Here is a 13,655-nt window from a genome sequence, read left to right as displayed (position 1 = left end):
GATCCAGGCGTCAATGGATGCTGCAGCACGTCCAGCAATTGCCCGTCTTGGTAGATTTCAATCCTTTTGAGCAGGGAATAGGGGAATCACCGCACTCATCCAAGCAGACCGGCGCTGAGCCAAGTTCATCGGCGAGGACTGTATTTACCCCAACGAGAGCAGCAAGGATGGAGAGGTAGATGAACTGGATAGGCTTCATGGTACCTGTCATAACCGTGTTTTAGTGATGGCTGTGAGCACTAAGAGACTACTCACAAACAAAATTTTAGCTATGCGATGTGCGTGAAGTTGCTATGACAATTGTCAGGAGTGCTATACGTCGATTCAGCGATATTCGCATGATGTGGCGCAAGAGGGCTACTCACTGCGAAGGGGGCACGTGTATCTGAGGCTTTTGAAATTCAGCCGCGTTGAATTTATATTCTTCTGGCTGTTAGCGCTGAAACGACGAGGTTAAACCTCGGGAAAAAAAAAATTACACTGGCAGCTAAATCAAAGCAAAGGTTCGGTGTTGTGGCATGGTCGAGCGACGAGATGAATTTGAAGGAGTCATTTAATGCCCGTAGAGTGTGTGCATTGAAGAACATTATTCCGTTCAGCACTGAGGGTTCTGTGGTCGTGAGAAGGATAGTCATCAAGTCAATGTAAGGCTGCTTATTGAGTTCGACGGGGAATGATTCGGACCATGAGAGAATGAGTGAGGGGGAGTTTATTCATCGGAGCTATCGAAAGTGAGAACCGACTATTTGTATGTAAGTGAGTACAAAGGGAAATCCATAGCCGGTGTCCGTGGCTAGCAGAGTGACATTCCTTGTATCAAGACTGGACGTAGAACTCCAGGCTATACAGTAGTCGAAGAAGCTGTCATGTGCCTCGATATGAACACTATAAGCGCACCGAATATAGTAAACGAGCTGGAACTATCGGGCTGGCAGTTAGCCTGCTTGTTGCCGTGCATAAATTTATATGAAGACCTACAGTTGCAGTTTGAAAGACTTCATGGAGCCCTTCGAGGAATTCGTACCTCCTTACACTTATGGCGAATTCATGGTCACTATTCCCGCTAAAGCGCTTGGGATATATCAATAGTCTTGATGGTCGATCCTGTCCAGACTCTAGTGCCAATATGGCGGTCCAAGGCATCGCAGATCGCTGAATGTGTTTTATTTTACAGCGAACCACGCTAAAAAAACAGTGCAAGCACCTCACATACTGTCCTGCGTCCGAACTCGTGCGGTCAGAAGGTCAGTCCCAACATAGATTTATTGAAAATCTGACATTCCGATCTTTCATCAGCGGGAAGCATCTCGCAAAACTAGTGCCATTCCTATCTCTAAATTATGTGCTCGCCGAAACTGATACTCTTCCGAACGTATAATGCGTGAGTTTCTGTCATCGCACGTGTGTCCAACGATCTACATATCAATTCGCGGTACCCCTCGTCATAAATAGCTATGAATCACTTGTTTGCCATTGATATTGAAATGGCACGTTATGAGTACACTAGAAGAAGTTCATAGTATGAGTGACTAACCTGCTACACTCGATCTCAAACAAAACATCTTTCGGAAGCCGATCAACTTCAACAGCCGACCGTACAGGCTTATGCTCCGGACCGCCAAAGAACTCTTCATAAATCTTGTTTACCGTAGCAAAGTCCCCTATGTCTTTAAGGAACACCTATGCGATGCATCATCGTCCACGCATCCGTCAGATTTGACTCAAAGACGACCGTATCAGCAAGATACCGTACTCTTGACGACCTTGCCAACTGAGCTAGAGCTAGCTTCAAAAACAGCCTTGAGGTTTGCGAGGGCCTGTGTGGAGGGACAACTTGTGAATATGGACCAGACGACAGGAATACGGCGTAGAGTACACATCTATATGCATGAAAACCATCTGCTTGAGCAGCACTTTCGTCTTCACGGCGTGTGTGGCACGGTTGAGTACCCGGGCTACTTCGTACAGTCCATGACACTACACGCTACCATCCTTCAAATCCTTGAACGAATTCTTGTAAAAGGCTTCGACGATGTGTTTTGCGACTGTGTCGTTGAATACCCAAAAAGTACCAGAACTGGAGACCCACTTGGAGATGGATGTCTTTGTCAGGGGTCCGCTTGTTGCCGGTAGTATGACATCTCGCCTACATAGCAATAAAGCTGTGTGAACGAACAACTGCGCAACTTCTTCCACTCCCGACCAGACACCCATTGATCTCTGGTGATTGCGCACTGGGCTCATCTGAAAGGTTCTTCCCATGACTGGTACCTGACGCTTCTGCAACCTAAAGCTGAAGATTTGCTTACCAGCGAATTCATTCGGATAACCTGACCGAAATCCAAGATCCCTCTCGTACACACGATCAACCTTAGTTGAGCATCCGAGAACCAACCATGTCTTCACCCACCAGTAAGACGTCAGTGATCATGCCACGCCACACGATGCAAGGTCATACAAGACAGGTTAACGGCGTTGTGCACTTGCCTGACGGACGACACATCATCACATGTTCGTCGGACGGCTCACTCCGACCATGGGACCTGGAGAGCGGCACACAGATAGACGAGGACTGGCGAGATGATGATAACGTAGTATTTCGATCTATTGCATTGTCTCCAAACGGCAAGACAATTGCAAGTGGAGACTATGACGGGAAAGTGAGGTTGTGGGATGTCGAGACGAAGAAAGTCATTGCCAGATGGACAGGACACGCCCATATTGTGCAATCATTGTGCTGGAGTGCAGATGATAAGCGAGTGGCAAGTGGGTCCTGGGACGGGACAGCAAGAGTCTGGGATGTCAAGAGAGGCAAGACTGTTCTGGAAATCAAAACCAGTCACGCCCGGGTGAATGCAGTGATGTACTCGCCTGACTCGTCAAAACTTGCCACGGGCGGACATGATGAGAACGCTGTAAAAATCTGGGATGCGAAAACGGGCAAGCGTCTCAAAACACTCAAACACTCAAACACAGTTCGCAGCTTGGCATGGACGTCGTCTGATGGGAATAGACTTATATCTGATTCTTCTGATGACCAGATGCGGATATTCGACACTGCCACTTGGCAGCAAATCGCTATTCTTGAAGGTCACACAAGCCATGTTACTGCCGTCTCCTTGTCTCAGAACAACCGCCTCCTTGCAAGTGCATCTTATGATAAAACAGCACGTCTGTGGAATCTTGACACCAACCTTCCAGTCGGGCCACCACTCCAGCATGATGAAGCTTTGTGGTTCGCAGCCCTTTCCCCTGATGCAAAGGTGCTAGTCACTGGTTGCGAAAAAACAAACGCGTACACTTGGGACGTTCATGCCATCCTCAGAGAAGCTGGCCTTGAGGATCTACTTTCCATTGGTCCTAATATTGTCACAGTTAGTGTCAACATGTCACTCGCTCTCTCCCACTAACAATGTCTGCTGTTAGGCACCGAAAGAGAGACTTGAACAGAAGGAGTCCCAAGATGACTCAGGAATACAACACACACCTCGCTCTTCGCTCAGTGACAAATCATTTTTGGAAGTACGTGCCGAGTTCACAATCTTTCTCATTCATTATAATAGTACTATTCTAGGCTGATGCTACGCGGTGTCCTGGCCAGTTCGACGGTATAGACGAACTTTCGCCAACGTTTTTTGATGGCATGGAAGCCCATTTTGATGTGCGTAACCAACTTATCTTTATCATTTCTTATTCATACCTTTGCTCTCAGTCCTCCTCAACTGGTGCTGCACATCCCCATTCCTCTGCGAATGCATTCCTAGCTCACCTTTTCTCGTTCCTCCACCACTTTCGATCCGACAATGATGAAACGACTGAACCTCCGCACCCTTCAAGGCCCTTGGCGTTCCGTCTACGCGCACTCCTCGCTCGCCTGTCCACACTCATTCACCGCTTTTCACCTGAGAATGATTCACCAAATGAACTCCAGCAATCCCCCACGACTTTGCGATTTGATCCACGTGTACTACTTGTCCGTCTTGCCTCCTCACTTTCTACCCGATCTCGGCTCAACACCAACGAAGAAGCCGAACATCGTCCCACAACGCCATCGACTTCGCATCCAAATGCACTCATCAGCCGACTGTCCTCATTCTTCCGCTCTCAACCCCACACCGACGAAAACATAGAACTTTCGCAACGTCCAAGTCGTCCTCACGTTGTCGAAGTGGCTGCAGTACGGGACAAGCAGGTATGGCCCTCCTTGGTGCCTTTGCAATCCATGTGATTAAATGATTTCAGGCTTTGTTTGTTGCTCGGGGGCCAAAATTCAAGAGAGCAAGACGAGAATATGAGCGACAAAACCAAGCTCAGGCGTCGTCATCACGCATCCAGCCTGCCCATGCTTCAACATTGGCGACACCTCCTGCTTCAGGTACTAGCACTACCACAGCGGGTGCAGCAACCCCGCAGTCACCACCCATCCCATGGTGGGCTCAGATCGTGCTATTCATTTGCTGCGCATCTCCACATATCAATGGTCATTGATACAATTAGCATTGCAACATTTGGGCAACTACTTCATCTTTGCTTTTCGCACTTTTCCTTGTCTTTCAGTACGCCGTTGATACTTCCTCATCATGAAAACAAATGTCCGCTTCGTTCACGTTTGTTTCTCGCGCACAGACATTGATTGACAGAAATACGTACATGACACATGATACACCGGCGAAATAGCGGTCTCGACTTTCCACAACCTAAGAAAGATCAATAGTCCATATCCTCGACATTCAGAGCAGGTCTCTCCTTCTCCTTTCCCACTGGCACATGAACCTTCTTTGCAACAATACCCTTATAGGCCATTTGAAAATCGGATTGTATACCTTGCACGTTGCCGGGAACCCTATGCATGAATTCCTTGACCTCTAGAACTCCACCTTTGAGTGCGTCAATGTCACGGACACGATGAGCAGGTGAGGAAGGTTCTAGCTGCTTGCGCAATCTCAATCCCTTCCTGAGGAGTGCACTGTAAGTAGAACGGTGTTAGTTATTGTATGTTGGTGAGTAAGTGAGGACAGACGCTATCTCGCTTCTCTGCTTGCCCAACTCCTCGAGCTTTTCATGAGACTCCTTATTGAGAAGGCCTTTCGTCTTCGCTTTGGCAGCGCGAGTCAGAGCGATGCCTCGTTCCAGGCATAGTAGAAGGTGAGGCAATGGTCCAAGGAAAAGGAAGCTGTAATAACCCGGAAGCCATTCAGAGGACTGCGTCTCCTTCAGGCATGTCATGAATATCACATCGATTTCGGCATTTACTGCACGACTCGAGCGACGTCTAACGTAACGGCGGTATACGTTCTGAATTTTGCGAGCCGCCTCTTCTTCCTCCACCGATGGTCTGTTGGAACGTAGCGACTCATCAAGATCAGGTGCAAGCAACGTCACCGCCTCATTCTCCAACGCGTCACGGGTCTCGGTATCAGCATTCACCGTGACATCTTCCTCCTGCGTAACCTCTGGTTGGTCCTTGGAGGGTCCTAAGCGAGGTACAAAAGCCGGGGCCTCCACTCTCAGAGTAGATTGTGCGACCACTGCGTAAGATGAAAGGAGATGAGGGATCTCGATGACCTTCTCGTATACGAGCCGTCGGACTACATGGACTCGGGTATACTGATTCATCGTTTTGTGTACAAGATGCACTAGGTTGCTCACTCCTTTGTTGTCGTCGAAAGCCAGGAGGGCTCGCAGGTAACCGTCTGAGGGTGGCGACCGTCCTGGCAAGGGTGTCATGTACCTGACCACGTCATCCACAAGCTTCCTATAGTTAGCCAGGGGCCAATTCGAAGGAGGGTTGGTCTTGTGCAGCGAAAGAATGATCATGTCTATTTTGTCTCTCATGAAGGGATTCCTGATGTTGTGAGCAACTAAAGAACACATTTCAACATCCAGTGGGTCTTGAAAGAGACAGTGAACGTACGAAGGCAGAGAATCCTGCAGCTGTAATACACGTGATCAGTATGCGCCTCGCCGACGAACGGATACTAGACTGTACTCACATCCGCGAAATGAAAACATTGCGGAGAATGGGCGTAAATTTCGTATGGTTCAGCCAAAGGAATTCTGTTTGATCTTAGTCTCGGATCTCTGAAAAGTTGAGAGACTCACCCATGCCGGCTTCTACGCGCAACGCTTCGACCAGCCTCGCTATCTCATCCAGAAGCTTGCCCATCAGAAAAAGATTAGTGTCTTTCTCCGCAGTGTATTTGTGGGGAAACAGTAGCCAGCTGCATGGAAGGACAACATCATGGAGGGATAACTGATTGAAGGCTGGGTCCATTCGGCACTTGATTACAAAAGCACTGCAGATGTCCTCGATACAGTCGCACAACACGGAGAGGTTGGCATATAAACGATTATCGAGAACATGCCTGAATTGCACTTAGTTTATTGCACATAGGGACAAGAAGAACGCTTACAGAAGATACGAAATTCCCGATGAGATGCTACTTCGGGCAGCTCCATGGTAAGAACCAAGCAGGTCATGAACCATATAGCGTTTGTCCCCTTTGCGAACGAGTTCTAACGGTCCAGAGATCGTACACTTTGCTCGAGAGATGTAGGCAGGTGCGTCACTCCTATCAAAAGCAAAACTCAGGCTGGTTATCCCCATCAACATCGTCAAAAATTCAGCCTGGGTATAGAATGGGTCGAGTGAGTAGAAGGATTCGCGGATCCAGAGCTTAACCACTTTCATGCCGTCCAGACGAAGAGGCATCATGTTCATATCAAGGTCCGCGGGGGAACCTTGAATGAAGAAGGGTGGATTGATAGCCTCGTACAAATGCTTGAGCCAGTCTCTCATGCTGACGAAGTGATCAGTATGAGTAATCGATCATAAGCTACCTCTAGGCACACCTATTGCGTCGCTCAATGTATGGGTGAGCGGAATACATCAATTGCAAGATCAGAATCTGCCAGATGTGGATGGCGACACGGCCATTGTAATACTGGCGATCCAGTTTCGATACTGCAACATGCTCTTGGGGACAGTTATCTCTTCGACATGATCCAGATATCAAGAATTGCATGCATTGCGAGAAGACGGGAGAATTGCAACACATATCATCGACCTCTGACACTTTGTCTTTCAAGATCGTTCGAATGGATTGTTGTAGCAGCTGGGTGACGTCTTTACGAGAAGCTGTATACCCAGACGGATGTTCCGATACCCACGTGATGTCCTGGCGGATTTCTATCACTTTGTTGTGGAGGAACGTTCCAACGGGTATGAGGAATTCGTCACCGGACAACCGCATGACGGAGAACAGTCTCTGAATACCCCTATGCTCCATAGGATCAGGGAAGGTCAAAATAAGATAGAGCAGTCGCGCATAGGCGTAAAATTGTTGAAGGAACCGTTGCATTTCATCAACCGTGAAAGTTCGAATGTCTGTGACTCGAGAGAATATATGGTCCAGACAAAGGAGAGCCGCTGGCCGGTTATGATGTCCCTGGAAGGCAAGCGCAAGACTTCTCAACGGCTCATGATTTCCGCGAGAGATGTTCTGAAACATCGATATCTGAATGTCGATTAGTTATCTGGTAGCTTTGAGACTTCTAATACGTACTAAATCACGCGTAGCTGGCGTTAGTTTGCTCGTCTCTAGCTGATCAGCGAGAGCGATGAAATGCGGCATTTGCTCATCAACAACGGATTTTGCAGTGATCCTAAAGGAGCATTTGCGCCAGAAGTATTCCAATATAGTATCGGCGGCACGGGTAGTAGAATCGACGTTGCTGTCGTCCTTGATAAATGCCCGGGCAGCTTCCAAGGGCCTATTCTCTGACAAGTGGAGCTCTGCGGCCTCATAGTACTTTGAATGAGATTCCAGCAGTGAGGCACGAGCGTAATCGAGGTCATAGTCCTCTAGAAATTCGATTTCCTCATCAAATGATGAGAAAAGGGGCAAGGGAGGCCTGCGCAATTGTTATTGAATAAAAACATCGTGGAGAGTCTAAGACTTACTGAGTGTTGTTCCTACTGCAGTAAAACAGTCTGCACACATTCCATAACTCCGCCGTGGTCTCTTCAGGTATGTTCGTGCCATGTTCATCAAGGACACGGAGGGTCTTGTCAAACCGCCCAACTTTGCGATATCTCTTCGCTGCTTGCTCGAACTCTTGAGCATTGAAATAGGCCTTCGCAGCTTGAAGATCATCTCCTGCTCGAACGTAGCAATCCGCCGAGTTACGATAGTATTGGAGCTTCTGGTTTCCTGTCGCAGTCGCCCCACAATCAGCAAAGGCATCGGCGGCCACGTTAAAAGCTCTTTTTTGGTCGCTAGGTAAGGCCACTCCGACACTAGAACGTGCGACTTCTCGCAGTTGATATGCTTCACAGACCTTCACTTCACGAGGAAGATTAGCACGTTCAAAGCAATGGACAGCCTGCGAGTAGCGCTTGTGCGAGAATAGTGAGCGCCCGAAGTTTGCCCATTCTTCTGGAGTCGAGGAGACGGCTAGATGAGGGACATCGGTGCCGGGGGTACAATTCTGGACTTGATTGCGCGATGTCCAGAATCTCTGAAGGTAAATGGTTATCAGATCGAGTTACGCCAACGTGCTGCTCTAAACGTACACGCATCGGGTCTGATTTATCAGATTTGTCGACGATCCACATGTTCTTCCTTGCTCGAGTGATTCCCACATAAAGAAGTTTGAGCTACGTAAAATAAGCGGAAGTTTCTTTCGACGATTGGTGTGCCTACCTCGCTACAAACCCCAGCGTATCGCGCCTCGTCACGATCAAAGTCTGGTGCATGTTCTTGATCATCTATCCCATTGAGAACTACGCGCCATCGTGACAGATCGACAACAGAATCCTCGAAAAAGTTATACAACAGCACCTGGCCGAAGTCAGACAGCCATCAGATAACAAACTTAGTTTTCTCACATCATTGAATTCCAGGCCTTTGCTCTCGTAAAGCGTCCTGCATACATGCATGAACATGAAAATACAACAAAGGTAGTCTTAATGCGACTCACATAATCAGTCCAATTTCACCAACTTGGTCTCGTAACTTCTGACGTGCTGCATCGTCACGCACGAGAATGCCTAGATACCTTGTCAGTGTATGAATGAAACCTACAACCAATCACTTTACATTGCTGAGCTCCGAACTCAATGTGACTACCGCTGGGAATTGCTCAGGAGGAAAGGGTGGATATCGTGCAGATCTACTGACCTTGCTCCGAACAAGAACTGTTCATAACGAACAGTGTCGTTATCCCAACCAGTGAAAAATACAGGCTTCAGTCCGTCAACCACGCCCTTCTCTGGCCGAAGGTTATCGATTGTGTTGGGCCAAAATTTTGTGATAAGTTCGATCACAGAATGCGCGCAGTTGACGATTCCACCGTGCGATCTGTAGTTGATCGCCAATTGAAACATCATAGGCTGATGAAGACATGCTCCAGCGGAGTTGACCGAGATATTTTGCTGCTGCTATAAGGTATCAATTCAGGCCCAAGCTAAGTTACTGTCTTCTGACCTCCACACGGTAGAGAAATGCTTTCAGATCATCGAACCTGAAGGAACTCCCTGCAGAGATTGTCTGTGCGGTGTCTCCAGCCCAGAACAAACCGTTTGGATTCCTGCATAATTGCCTCAAAACTACAACGAAAGGTTTCTTCAGGGATCTCTGTCAACGAGGAATGGAGTAGCTGCTTACAAAGTGCGTCGATCAGAAGGTTGTCTTGTGCTTCGTCGACATACCTAGTGCAGGTGGTCAGAGGCAAGATGCATCGATGAAGATAAGACATACAGATAATCGATCTGTTGGCCAGGGAACTTCGGCAAGACCTTGAGTATCGCATGTGTGCTGTTGGGTCATACAGCGTGACATTACGTGGGTGAAAAGGGGAAATAGGTCGTACCGGTCTGCAACATCATGATGACGTCGCTGCCGCTTGAGTTTCGTATAATACTCGAAGATGTCATACAACATTCCCCTCTGATTCGCAAAATTTGGATTAGAGCGATGAGGAAGACGGAGGTAGTTTGGGCGATCGAGAATTCCTTCAGGACAGGCCAGTGCGTGTTCGGAGCCTTTGATGATCCCTGTATGTATATTCAGCAATTGTCAATGTCAAGCTAATACAGATAGTACTCGCCCATGAATTCGCTGAAAACCAACCACGGGTCTGATGGGATAGTATCAGTACTTCATTTTAATCGCAAGAGAAAAGGACCCTACTAAGATTCTTGGTGAGATTCTGCGGAAAATGAGGCCAGTATTGATTTGCGAATACGTCATAGGTGACGAAACAGTCATGCGCCTCAGCATCGTCAACACTGAAGATCTTAGAAACGTCCTTGCTCAAGATATCTGCCGCGATCATCTTCGCCAGCTACATAAACGATTAGCTTGGGAACTGTCCGGATGACGGATTGAGACATACCCGATCGAAAGTCACAAACAGAGGAAAGTGTTTATCCTCAAGTTCGCTGTATCTCATGGGTATATTCATCTGTGAGTCAGGCAGGTCGTCGAGATCAACAAGGCCCTCCTGAACACTTTGTGCTTTCATCCGTGCGAGTTCCTCCAGGGTATAGCCTGCTAACGCCAGAGATTCGAGAAGCTTCGTGAAATACTCTTCCACTTTCGTAGCGAGCACTCTGGACTTGGTAACGAAGATTTGGCGTGGCTTCGGCATGTCAGTGCCACTCATCTCCCAAGCTCGCTGAATGCCGAGAATCTTGAACAGCATCGTCGTAGTTTTTCTAGTTGAGTGTGATAAATAAGCTACTTATACCAAGGGCCGGACTCACCCTGTCCCACTGCGACCCAACACGTAACACGACGTGGTGCACTCGACAATATTTTGTTCTTGAGGTCTAAACCAACATCGATTAGTACATTTGTCTCTCATTGGGGCAGAACTCACGTGAGTACAAAGACGTGCTGCACGTCTTGGTTTGCGATAAGACCTTTTGCAACGATGAGAAGAGGTGCCAAGCCAACTACATGATCACTTACTATGCAGGAACGCCTAAAGCAAGAGATCATCAAGTCAATATTCGCATGCCAATCAACCATATTTTAGGCTTACTTGCGAGAATGTAACATATTTCTCCAAACTAGAAAATCGTTAGATGGAAACCAATTTGTATGAGGATAGCGGAAAATTCATACACAAGCAAAGAGTGAAGCTATGTTACGGATTAATGACCGCACAAATGGCAATCAAAATTACTCAACGTGGTCCATGTCCTTATCACTAAGGTCAAGCGGGCTTCCTAAGCATTCTGCCTCAGGTTCGGCCAGTGGGAACGACGCAGGCAGAATCACGCAGTCATTGGAAATGACTGGTCTGTTCCGAAAGATGCACCTGCACAGGCAAAAATTTACTGGATTGCATCAAGCGCTAAAAAATGTCCTCACCTTCTACGATATTCTCTGCCCTTACGTGCGAGATGGCTACCCAAGGCATTCCATATCCCGCCAAGCTGAGCATGCGTATAAATGCCATATACCTTGATTACTGGAGTTCATATGAGTGCTAATGGTAGACAACTATAATTGCTCTTGACTACCTTGTCTTTCGGACTGTCAGGCTCCAGTCTCAGTATGATGCTCGATGTTGAGGTAAGAACGACCTACTTTTCCATCCTGGTCAGGGACACAATCGATCTGGTACTGAGAGAAAAGGTCGTTCATCTCCTGCTCTGAGCGACGTATGAAAAATTACACCTACTATCAATCGCAGGTCCCTTGTAATCTCGGCATCGTAGATTGGTATGCCTGCATCCAACCCATTAAGTCGCTTGTGATTATCATCTGAGAAATGGCCATTCGATAGTTGTCTGTGGTAACGATGAGATCATCGCAGAAGTGAACTTTATCAGAAGACAAACTTGATCTTCTTGACGATGATCTTGAGTATCTTCTTATTTGTTCTACGAAATTCACGCAAATTTCTGTAGGCCTCAGTAGATATGAGGATTCGCCACTCTCCGAACCCGTCCGCGTTGTCAAAGTAAAGCGCAGCCTTCATAGGCTGCACCATTTGATACGCATTGGGTATGTTTGTTGGGCTCTCGACATCCTCGGTCGACGAAACTTCAGGCGCAACATCTTTAGCAGACTCTCCCACGTTTGGGAGGAGTAAGGCTTGGATGTCGCCTGCTAGTTCCGTCCTCCGCAGAAGCGAGAGGTAGAACTTACGGAGAGCTTTCAGGGGAAACGTCAAAAAGTAGCGGGGATACTCACTGAGAGAGCATTTTTCAGCTTCGCAAGAATGTAAGTAGACAATGATGCAGCAGCCTCGTTTGTGAGAGGCACAACCGCACCAAGCCTCACGAAGAGCGATGTGTCGACGACTGTCTGAGCTTTCGGACGATTCCTCTTGCGCATTTTCTGAGGCACTTTCTTCTTGACGAATCCATCGTCAGATTCGACGTCGTGGAGATCGATTTCGTCTTCAAATGACCCTGCATCAGCAAATTTCATAGTGTTCAACGCACAAAGTACAGGTAAAGCGCCCTCGATGAAGCCTCGGTGGCGGCTGATATCCCTTGAGATATCCATCGCTAGAGACTCGGCTGGCAAAGCTAGAAAGGACATAGACAGATTGTCTAGCATCTTTCTCGCGATGGATGCTGGATAATCTTGAGATTTCGTTGGAAAGTCTGTCATGACCTGTGAGATCATTGCCTCGCGGCGATCCCAAACTGTCACAAAGTCAGAACTGATGATGCTCGAAGAAAGTCTGCGAGATACCAGAGATAATATATGCAAAGATATGGGGCGATGACAACATATGTTCGACCGTGGCTCGTAATGCAGTTGCTCCTAAACTTGAAACTGCGTCCAGATAATGTAAGGCGGCTCTGAGGCCTGTCTCGTTGACTATTCGATCTTTGGAGAGTAAGTTCAACATGGTCTGTTGAACGAGATAAGCTTGTAATGATGAAGTGGATATATGAAAGGCTGAGAATTATTTGAGCTGTGTCAATGGTACAAAGGGGTTGCTCGGAACTTGAAGCAACTCTGTAACGAGGGTGTCCTTATAGCATTATTCAAGTCGAGCCCAGCGCTCCGTCTGAATTTCCAAACAGGTTGAGGCGCAGATAGTATACCCGAAATCGACACCTGCAGGCAATTTGAAGTTGTACATGAGTTGTGTAAACTGCCTCAAATGATCCCAGATTGTGACAAGAACTTGAGTTGGACCCTTACTAGTACGTAGGTGTACGTGGAACGGTAATGGACTAGAAGAAGTTACGGTGATTGCCGCATTCCAAAATAGATCGAATTTAGGCCAGAAAAAAACTCGAGTATTTTATACATTTACTTCGAATTGTCGAAATTTGCCTAGCAGTGAAAGTACGAATGGCTTGTCATTTCAATCAAAATCTTGCCTGAGGCAAAACTCTGAAACCGCCAGTGTGAATAATGACAAAAAAGCGTCTAGACCGGATCTTTCTTGATGAGTTCCACGGCCAGGCTGGAACGCCGTGAGCGTGTTTGATAGAAGCAGATTTGAATAGTAAAAATGGGAGGCGCAACATCTTAATTTTTCGGATATCTCCAACATACATTTTTGAAATAATTCAATTAATTGTTTTATACACCTTGGGATGTCTATACACTACGCATACTATCCCTTACGCTCTATTCGTGACGGTCCACAATTTCGTGATTTTTGTCTGCAGC

At 47.3% G+C, this 13,655-nt stretch overlaps 3 protein-coding genes across 3 annotated transcripts; 1 reads left to right on the top strand and 2 right to left on the bottom strand.

Moving 5' to 3' along the window:
- Positions 1 to 1,150: 1,150 nt before the first annotated feature.
- On the bottom strand, positions 1,151 to 1,880 carry EDB93DRAFT_1338966 (Endoribonuclease L-PSP-domain-containing protein; the record flags this gene model as incomplete). The annotated part of the gene is made up of 3 exons (XM_041455409.1): positions 1,151 to 1,415; positions 1,535 to 1,680; positions 1,749 to 1,880. 3 exons carry the CDS (start codon positions 1,878 to 1,880, stop codon positions 1,334 to 1,336), a joined length of 360 nt encoding a protein of 119 aa, XP_041304899.1. The 3' UTR covers positions 1,151 to 1,333.
- Positions 1,881 to 2,396: 516 nt separating this feature from the next.
- EDB93DRAFT_1253190 (WD40-repeat-containing domain protein) lies at positions 2,397 to 4,488 on the top strand (the record flags this gene model as incomplete). The annotated part of the gene is made up of 5 exons (XM_041453416.1): positions 2,397 to 3,374; positions 3,427 to 3,522; positions 3,575 to 3,661; positions 3,713 to 4,192; positions 4,243 to 4,488. 5 exons carry the CDS (start codon positions 2,397 to 2,399, stop codon positions 4,486 to 4,488), a joined length of 1,887 nt encoding a protein of 628 aa, XP_041304898.1.
- A 182-nt stretch (positions 4,489 to 4,670) lies between these two features.
- Positions 4,671 to 13,189, bottom strand: EDB93DRAFT_708493 (uncharacterized protein). The gene is made up of 35 exons (XM_041457174.1): positions 12,720 to 13,189; positions 12,210 to 12,670; positions 11,855 to 12,159; positions 11,695 to 11,803; positions 11,601 to 11,636; positions 11,534 to 11,546; positions 11,382 to 11,481; positions 11,199 to 11,328; positions 11,133 to 11,149; positions 11,050 to 11,077; positions 10,977 to 10,989; positions 10,885 to 10,927; positions 10,769 to 10,834; positions 10,399 to 10,720; positions 10,194 to 10,347; positions 10,111 to 10,140; positions 9,874 to 10,057; positions 9,762 to 9,818; positions 9,669 to 9,712; positions 9,489 to 9,610; positions 9,183 to 9,439; positions 9,102 to 9,133; positions 8,983 to 9,052; positions 8,891 to 8,927; positions 8,706 to 8,843; positions 8,576 to 8,659; positions 7,964 to 8,520; positions 7,566 to 7,914; positions 6,853 to 7,517; positions 6,414 to 6,800; positions 6,103 to 6,365; positions 5,994 to 6,057; positions 5,915 to 5,934; positions 5,021 to 5,861; positions 4,671 to 4,966 (listed from the first exon to the last, which is right to left on the bottom strand). Exons 1-35 carry the CDS (start codon positions 12,877 to 12,879, stop codon positions 4,708 to 4,710), a joined length of 6,417 nt encoding a protein of 2,138 aa, XP_041304897.1. The 5' UTR covers positions 12,880 to 13,189; the 3' UTR covers positions 4,671 to 4,707.
- Between the last annotated feature and the right edge of the window lie 466 nt (positions 13,190 to 13,655).

This window comes from Suillus bovinus (genome assembly GCF_016758785.1).
Source record: "Suillus bovinus strain UH-Sbo-P2 chromosome Unknown EDB93scaffold_55, whole genome shotgun sequence".
Classification (NCBI taxonomy): Eukaryota; Fungi; Basidiomycota; class Agaricomycetes; order Boletales; family Suillaceae; genus Suillus; species Suillus bovinus.
Note: the sequence above shows the minus strand (reverse complement) of the source record. Positions and strands in the feature narration are given on the sequence as shown.

What these genes read in the sequence shown, in the direction of transcription:
- EDB93DRAFT_708493 (XM_041457174.1), bottom strand. Translation starts at nt 12,879, where the DNA reads ATGTTGAACTTACTCTCCAAAGATCGAATAGTCAACGAGACAGGCCTC. An exon ending in CCTTCTGATCGACGCACTTT is followed by an intron (nt 9,611 to 9,668) that starts GTAAGCAGCTAC and finishes CTTTCGTTGTAG; the next exon opens with TTTTGAGGCAATTATGCAGG. An exon ending in GCGCGTAGAAGCCGGCATGG is followed by an intron (nt 6,058 to 6,102) that starts GTGAGTCTCTCA and finishes AAGATCAAACAG; the next exon opens with AATTCCTTTGGCTGAACCAT.